Here is a 9,467-nt window from a genome sequence, read left to right on the forward strand (position 1 = left end):
GTTAAGTTATGGCTTATTTTGGGTTGTTGCATTCACTGACAGAGGAAAAGGCGATGGTAAATGGACAGATATATAGCACCTTTCTAGTCTGCCAACCACCCAAAGTACTGTACACTACATGTCAACAGTCACCCATTCACACACACACCGGTGGCACAGTCTTCAGGAGGGGTTCAGTATCTTGCCAAGGACACTTCGACATGCGGACCGGAGGAGCTGGGGATCGAACGGTCGATGTTTCGTTTAAAGGACAACCTGCTCTACCAGTGAGTCACAGCCCCTCAATATAAAAGTTCACTAAGAGTTACTCAAAATGTGTATCGACTAACTTTCATGTACTTAGGCTGCACTCACACCAAATCAGGTGTTGCAGCAATAAGTGCAGGGTTGTGCGCTGGTCTGTGAATGACACTTGACGTGACATCATGCTGCTAGTATTCTGGCTCCTGTGAGTGACTGACTCTCGTCATCGACAGATTAAAATAAACACTTTCAATAACTAACCAGGATGCAAGACTTATCAAAGCGGTGGGTTGTGCACTGGTGCTCAGGGCCAAATTGAGTGACTAAACATTAAACCCAACGTTATACTTCATTGTGTTTTGGTTAATCATGCTGCTCCTCTTCTTGTAGCCAGTTAAGTTGTTGGTCATCGTAGCGGGACGTTGGGTTGCGTTTCTCAAAAATGTTGATCTGTTCGACCGGCGCTTTCACTGTAACGTCATTATTTGGTGTGAATGCAGCCTTACACACAGAAACACGAGACATATCTGTAAACCTAGTTTGCAGATTTATCCCTTTTCTTGTCTAGCAGAGGGGCATGATATGTACTGTGAGCCCATGTGATGAAGGGAGGTGTGTTTATACAGACGTGGAAGAAGAAGGGAGTGGGATGAACGGAGGCAAAAACAGGCCTGTACTGAGTTCCATCACCATTTGTCATAACAGTCTTCACTCCCTTCTCAACATGCAAGCAAAGGATCCCAACATGTAAAAGAACCCAATCCCTCAAAAAACAAACTCTTGTTGTGCTTTAACCACTGCAATATTTTTTGACACGTTACAAGTCAGAGTGACAATTTACAGTGTGTACGTGCTTTGTAAGAATACTTATAGACTTGACCGGTCCAAGCCTTTTTGGGACCGGTGTTTGGAAATGAGGGTCTCATCGGTCTGGTTTCCATCAGCAGCTGTTCTCAGCAAAGAAGCCACTGCACAATACCGGCTCAGTAGCAAACAGTTAATGCAGACCAAAGACAGCTAACTTGACAAGACAACCCTGTCTCCTAAAAGATATGTTTGCAAATACATTTTCTAAGAGATGTTAAGAATAATGCTACTGGCTTATGTTTTTTTTTTTAAATTTATTATCAAGAAGAGTTTTTTTTATTAACATGTCAGCAACAATTTGCAAAATGTTCATACTGAACACATCTGCTGTTCACCGACGATGTGTTTTGTACTTACTTAATGTCCACCCGTGGCAACAAAAGCATGAGTAGCTTATTTATGGTTAGGTTTAGGCAACTAATAACAGTTGGTTATGTGGAGGGAAAAATGGCAGAAAAGGTAAGTGGTTACATGAGACATGGCGTGTTTGTCTAATATTTAGTCAAAACCACAATCTTTTCTCTGACCTAAGCCTAACCGCTCTTGGCCATAGGACACAAATTCCAGTCTCTGGTGTCAAATTCCTGTGCTTTGTACTCACACCATTCACACCGACCACCTCTTTAGGCCTCTGTTGGGTTCAATAAGATACGTGCCTGATGAACTGGATAATAATTTCCACTGAACGTAAACCAATGGCAAAATCATTTCGACAAACGTAATGCAAACTCCCCCAGCAGTATACAAATGTAATTTTAGGGACACTGGCTTGGACTCAACATGCAGTGTTGGTTCTCTGATGATTCTGTAAATATGAGGCCATTTTTTGTTAATATGCCACTAACAACTTTATAAGGTGATAATATGTCAGATGTTTTCTACTTGCTTCATTGACCCCAGGTGGCCAAACAACAACAGCAGCAACAACAATGCCGCTTTAAAGCTCCTCTATGTGTAGAATTAGAGCATGTCTGACTTTGCCACTTGGTGGTATCAAAGAAAGACACTTTGGTGTCCACATGCATCTCCAGAGGACCACTTGTGTTGTTGTTTTTAAACAGCCGGAGACAGACTAGTAATATCCTACATATTGTGAATTTGGGTAAATTTTATGACCGGTGGTCCCCGGGGACCTCCGTACTGCCCACACCGCTGCCGTCAGAGAGTCGGGGATGAGAGCAGGTGGGCAGGCAGGTAGGTGTCAGATCAGTGCAGAGTACCGGAACAAAAACACCTACACATCAACGACAGTCTGCTAATATCATCCAAAACACACGTGGTAGTTACACACACTGTGACTACCTCCTGTTTGTGATTTGTGTTTCAGACATGAGCAGTGCAGGTTTGACACCCATCCCACTATGGAGGAGAGGCTTGTACCGAAGGAGTTACACTGAGGGGGAGGTCCCCTTCCTCGGGGACAGCATCGAATACCTCTCCATTCCCCAGCGCAGGGTAAGTCATGTATTCATGCTATAGGCCCACTGCAAGAATCACATTCTGCATTGTCTTGGTATATTTTAACAAAGGACCTTTCCATGTAAAGACATATGAGGCCAATCGGTCTGCATTAGTTGAAAATGGAATGAAAAAGTTGTCTCGAGGTTTTACGAATAAGCTTCACAAATGTACAAAGACAAGAGGACAAAAACAGAGAGACTGGAACAAAAAAAAAGAGAGAACTTAAGTTTCTGATGAGCTGACACAGAAACACACACAGACACACTCCAACAGACACAGCCAAATGTACATTAGCTGTAAGCTAGCTAGCGATGGATGCACTTTGGGACAAAACAAACAGACAAATGGTCGACTTTGCACGAATGACCCTCACTTTCTGTCTGAACACATCTTAACAAACATTGAGGCATGTGGGGGCTGCTGGTAGGGCTCTAGAACTTTGGTCGAGAAGTCACTTGTCACAGCTGCAAGTCAACTTGTATTAAATTGTCTTTGTGTTCAGCTGAGTGAAAACTACACATGGGGCAGAGTCAAAGACCTGGTGAGGAAAACTAAGATGAGGAACCAAAGCAGGCTGGGACTGACTTCCGCCTCACTTAAGATGTCCTGCCCACAACTCTACACGTGAGGAATACACTAAGACTACACTTTGTGCTGTGTATTCTCTGTAAACTGTATATGGACCACAATACTACATCAACGCAAAGTAAAAACACAACCCATGACCCCTCTCCACATACTTTCATTTTCATAGGCAACTGTTTTTTTCTGCTTTGGTCTCGGCCACATTGCATCCAATGCAGGAAAGTCTTAATACTGCAGCTTTCAATGATGTTTTATACAACACCGTTCTTCCAACGTTGTGCCAATGGCTGAGGGAAGGCACAAAGCCAGGTCCATAGAGAAATTGTTTTCCCAGTTTTGTGTGGAAGTTCTTGACTGGTCTGCACAGAGCCCTGACCTAAATCCCATCACACACCTTTAGGATGAACTGGAACACTGACTGAAAGTCCTGGACTTTTGTAATTTTTGTAAATTATATTTTTGTCAATCAAAACTGCGCTAATTGGACTGAACGGGTGGGTTTTACTACCTGCTGAACATTTCTGCCTGTCCCACCTCCAACAGTGAGGTGTTGGAGTGTTCAAGGTGGGACGGTTGTTGTTCTTGACCCGTCTGCAGTACTTCAGCTAGCTTCCTCAGGAGCTGATCATCCCACCATCTGCAGTGCCTCAGGGACAATGCACATTGACAGAAATTGTTGGAAGTTAGCGTTAGTGGTATCACAGAGGGGGCCACCGCTTTATTACTGAACCACTGATGGAGGTCTCAGGGGCAGGGAAGGGTGTCATAGGGTGCCTGAGAAGGCAGCTGAGCCTGACTTGCAGGATCTTCCACAGGTTGGCCAAGCGAACTGACCCAGTGTCCTCCTATGTCGCCAAGCCTCCCTTTGATCATGTGACACTGCTTTGATGTTGTATCGCTCGTGCTGTCCTTGTCACCGCCGCCAAAACCAGTTTTCTATTTTGGTGGCTCTTTTTGGAGACTCTCCCAACCCGAGAGCTGTAACCCAAACCCTGCTTGACCACATTGCCGGCGATCTCCTGATGTTGTAGCCTGCTAAAAGCCTTGTTGATCTCCATTTAATGGTAATGAGACTACATTTGAATGCCACTTTTCTAGTTATCCGGCCCCTCAATGCTCTTCACACAAGCAATTGTTCACCTGTACATACAACGTGCAACGTGATCTCATCCCTACTCATTTATCTTACTGCTTGGACAGAAGCCTCTGGCATCACTATAGTGACACATTCACACACAGCCATTGGGAGCACTTTGGGGATCAGTATCAAACCACGGACCTTCTGATTAGTGGACACAGCTGCCCCTGAGCGCCTGCCATATGGCCCGTTCAGACGGGGACATCTGCACATCTCACTTGGGAGTTGGTGGACCCCCTTAACTCCAGGATCTTGCCTTTCCCTGCTTGTAGGGTAATGGATTGGGTCAGCAGCTGGTGAGTCACAGAGGCAAACTCACTCCAGCTGAGTGTTAGACAAGCATTTTTGGATGTACGAGTTAACAATTCAGTCCATCCTGCTGGCTGCTGCTGAGGGTATTAAGCACATCTTCAGTGGCTACGTCACCCTTTCGTACAGAGTGAAGATGCAACACCACACTTTGTACTCTTCCGAGAGTCGTCTCTGGTTGCCCTCAAATTCCACTGTCATTCTTTGTTGAATTTGAGTCTTGACCAAGGAGACACCTCACTGACAGAGATGCTTATGGTTATTCTGGATCACATGATCTGTACTTTAACACTCTGAACCCGAAGCAGTTTCGGGGGTCTTTTTCGCACTTGTCACATTTTTGCTTCAATTTCAAGTCCTGCATCTATATTGAAACAAAAAAAGAACTATACTAATAATTTCTTTGATAATTTATTTTACAAAGATTGGTAAACAACGGAATCTATATACACAACGTGTTTCCAAGTTGCCACAAGTGTTACCAATATTTGAAAAATAATGGAGGCTCCACGTGCCATATACTGTATATTGAGCTGTTCACATTTGTACAACCTCTACTAACAACCTCTCCTGTCCTCTCCTCCTCTCTGCTGTGGTCAACAGCCTGCAGTTCAGTCAAAGTTTCCTGGAATGCTTTTCACAAGACTGTTGGTATCAGTCGAGTCAATCGTAGCTTCTTATTTGCACTGAGGAGCGCAGGATTTAATGTTTGTTTACAGGATGTGATTAGAGTAAACTGTTTATTTGGGGCAACATTTAAATGAGACATGTAGAATAAAATGTTTTTAAAGAAATATTACAATTTTAAGCTTAGTTTCGGTTGCTTTTTTGGATGGAAGCGTTTGTCACACATGGTGTTTTTAAGGACCATCGGAAAGATGAAAATCTGACAATAATGACGTTTTTTACTGCATCTGGCTATGATAAACGGTGGAGTTTTTGGCAATTGTTTAAAGGAAACATGCTTTTCTATCCTTATTTAGAATTACTATAAACAGAAAAAAGAGAAATATTAATGATAGATTTAAAACTCAGCCGAACTGCAGTTTTCATTCCTTCTCCATGAAGACTTTTACAACAAAACATCACTCTGACACAATGTCAGATTGATGTTAAAATGTCCATACCTCACACACAGATTTTCATATTTGAATAATTTTATGGTGAAAGATATGAAAACTATAAACATTTCATCGTGTTTTCCTTTCCTCTAGATTTGTCAGAGGTATGGAACACTAAAAAAATCTTAAATCTGTTTCCAGATATTTCCCTGACAAGCACTTAACTTCAGTGTTCGGTTTTGTGCTGATGTCTAATCATTTTGGATTGAAATGGCACCGGGGCAAAACCCCTGAAAATGAGCTGTGCCTGTTCCCTTTGTTTCTTGAAGAAAACCAAAAAACAAGAGAAGGAATGACGGTAATTTGACTGCAGTGAAAAAAAGCCAGCATGGAGGGAAAGAAAGGCATTTTTTGGGGTGGAAAAGTGGTGACAGCTTCAATGACTGTTGAGCAACAAGAAGAGTGTGACAGGTTCCTGGCACTTAGAGATACAGGGAGCTATTATTTTTGCCTGAGAGTGGATGAACTGTGGCTTTTCTTTATTTGAGAGGTTGAGCAGTGTAGGAATCTGTTGGGAGGTGGAGGGCTGCTGGCCCTTCAGCCTCTCCCTCTGTTCTGACCGGGGCTTGGCACGGACCCAGCGGACAGATGAGGGGGTTGGAGAGTCAGGCCGGAGGTATGCCTGGAGGAGTGGGAGAATTACCCCGTGGATTTAAGCTCAGTCATGGTGAGATGTGGCCACAGTCCAGGATTCATTAGAAAGAACACCACCCTCCTGCTGAGACATACACGCCGGCCAACTACAGCGCTTCTGACTATGTGGCAATAATGGACAATATATGTTTTCTCACACTCCCAGGCTGAGCTGCTGTGATGCAAACCGAAGGAGTATCCCTGATGTCCACCAGAAACACTGTAAAAAACCAGTAGCTCACAATAATAACTGTCTCCTCTTCTTTACAGGCCTGATCTGGAACCAGTAGAACCTACTTGCAGAAACAGGAACTCCATGATAGCCTTGGGCCACCAGAGCAAACTGGACTTCCCTTGGCTATAATAAACATTCACGAAGTGCAGACTGCGAGTACCGTACTTAAAGGTCTAGCATCAGATCTGGGAGAATAACCAGCATGCATAATCAACCAATGCTCAAGTAATTTGTTTCTATTTCTTCAAAAGCTGTTGAACTGGGAAAACAGGAGGATATGGTCCAGGTGAAACAAAGACTATAGAAGCTAAGAGACGAAACTCTGGTGCTTTTTTGTAAACCACCACTACATGGCGCTGCTGGAGCACTGCTGCCATTCTGGACTGAAAACCCAATGAGTCTCTGTTGTTGTTGAATCTGTAAATTACAGGATGATGTCTTCTGGTAAGTCAACTTCCCAGTACAAACACTAAAAAAGCCCTCATTTACATTTCCGTGTTCTAAAAGTTCCAGAGTTATCTTCCTCGGCATAATGAGTGTTTATGTGAAACTCTAACTGTATATTGCAGTGTACATGAAAGGTATAGGTGATATCATGAATAAGACCATGGTCTACTATATGTGTAAAATAACCTACACTGTGACATAATTGAATGAGTGAACATTATACATGCTCTGGTGATATTCCTTACACTTCTATAGGTTTACATTAGGATGCTGCAAAATATGTAGCAATCCAACTAATGTGAAACATTTCATAACTGTCATATGATGTTTTAGACAAATGACTGATTTATGTATGATGTTGCATAACCAGAGTGCATGCAGAGATGATGTCTATGGAGAACGCTTTAAAATACACTTAGGAGAATTGAACCCTTCAATATATCTGATTGGAAGAAAAGGTCTTTTAACCAAGGAAATAACTTGTAAATCATATTTTCTCCACATAGTGTTTACTCACTGGAAATATAAAACTGTGTGAAACACCAGCAGCTGACCTGAACTGTCATAGTTTTGACTTTCAGTAGTATTATTAAGGTGCGTTCAGACTGGACTGTTTTAGCAGTCCGTGTTTCTTTGCCAGTGTACAGACATTAGCTGTTGCTAGCTAGCAATGTACAAATCGATTGTTCTCAAAACCTATCATGAACTGTGGTTGTTCCAGCTGTACTCCTTCTGACTGCTTTTGCCTTTGTGTCTGAATGGTCAATAACTGAAGTCAGGATCGTTCAGGATAAGCTCAAAGTTGAAACATTTCAGTTCACGCAATCAAATCTTTCCCTCAATTCTTGCCGCGCCGAGGAAATTTGTAACCTTTGGCATATACTTGTGTTTTTGCATTGACTTGATATGCAGTCAAGCTACCTCAAAAATGTGCCTTAGATTCAGTCTGAACACGCCTTTAAAACCAAACCAGTTTGTATATGTAGTTGGCGATGAAGACAGTACATCTATACATACATCTTTGGTAAACAGAGCAAAAGACACTTACTATTTTTGCTATGAAAAAAACTCTTGGAAGATTGCAATATCACTATATCACACCTTCATCCTTGCCTAGGACAACGGATGGAGAACAAAATACAAAGAAATAAAAAAACAATGATTTTTTTGCTCTACAGAGTAACCTGAGAAAATATCTTTTGATGGCAAACTTAGTCAAGTAACAAATAAGTAGCAGCTGGTTTGTTGATTAGAACAAAGAGCTTCAAACACCGTGGCAGAGCATTCCAACTCCAACATTATATGTAGTAATGCTTCAGCAATATTGTTTGGTTATGATGATATGAGGGATCCTTTATTAGTGCATGCTATTGTACTCTAAAAAGGAAAAACAGTCTTTACTGTAAACTGTACTAAGTAAAAGAGGGGATGCAAGTTGAATTTTGTAAGACATGTTTTTTTATAAATTATATCTGATGTTTATCAGACAACTGTATATGTATTGTATGTTGCAGTATGCATATTGCATTCATATTTAAATGTATTTTTCATTTAAAATTAAATCAAAAGAATTTACTCATGTGTGATATGATTTTGTTTACAGAATTGATTTTATTCATGAGGCATGTGGAGCGATAATATAATAAGTTTAAAAAGTTTAGCATGGAATTGAAACATCTGGAAAGATACAAAGAAAAGAGCGGCTGACCGAAATAAAGGGTCAATAGTCAAGGTCCTACAGGCCATACAATAATGCTGTCACAAACGCATTGAAGGCAGTGAGTTCAATAATGTTCCTTAAAACCTCTTTAGCCCGAGCTAGCCCCAATTGGGGTTCTAGTACCGGTACCGAGGTTCCGAATGGACTTTTCATCAAATAATATGAAAAATGGCCCAGACATGTAAAATACCGAAGAAAAAAAAAAGTCCGAGCAAAATCATCATGCCGGTCTTTTTACGCAATTATACACAGTAAACACAAACTAATTCAATACACTAGAAGATGTATCACAATATCAGGATTTTTCTGCAAAAAATCCGCCAACTATGCAGCAGAAATTCATCTTTCATCACAAAGCCGGCAGCGAAAATGGCCGAAGGATACACGAAATCGCACGAGGGCTCGATGCGGCGTCGACCCAGCGTGTCCAAATAGACCTCCGACAAAGCATTCAAAGGTCACAGGACAAACCCCAAGAAACCGCACACTGCTCTCGAGAAATAAAATTGAAAATCTACATACCTTTTGGCGATTTTCGTCCAGAAAAAAACAGTTAATCCATTGAAAGTTGCTGCAGCGCTATAGTCCGTTTCCTGCTCTGTCTGCCTGCATTGAAATGAACGTGCTGTGACCTGGCATGCGAAAATGGCCCGCATTCTTCGCCTGGACCAACCTATTTTTCGCATGGGGGTCGAGCCCACCTTATCA

At 42.0% G+C, this 9,467-nt stretch overlaps 1 protein-coding gene across 1 annotated transcript in view; it reads left to right on the plus strand.

Moving 5' to 3' along the window:
* Positions 1-6,721, plus strand: part of LOC142933120 (uncharacterized) — a 42,226-nt gene extending 35,505 nt beyond the window's left edge. The window contains exons 6-8 of the mRNA XM_076077266.1: positions 2,445-2,565; positions 3,074-3,195; positions 6,628-6,721. Of these exons, the coding sequence (XP_075933381.1) occupies positions 2,445-2,565; positions 3,074-3,195; positions 6,628-6,721 (337 nt within the window). The remainder of the gene's footprint in view (positions 1-2,444; positions 2,566-3,073; positions 3,196-6,627) is intronic.
* The last annotated feature ends 2,746 nt before the right edge of the window (positions 6,722-9,467 follow it).

Source organism: Anarhichas minor, unplaced genomic scaffold (genome assembly GCF_050575085.1).
Source record: "Anarhichas minor isolate MPS153535 unplaced genomic scaffold, ASM5057508v1 ptg000058l, whole genome shotgun sequence".
Lineage (NCBI taxonomy): Eukaryota > Metazoa > Chordata > Actinopteri > Perciformes > Anarhichadidae > Anarhichas > Anarhichas minor.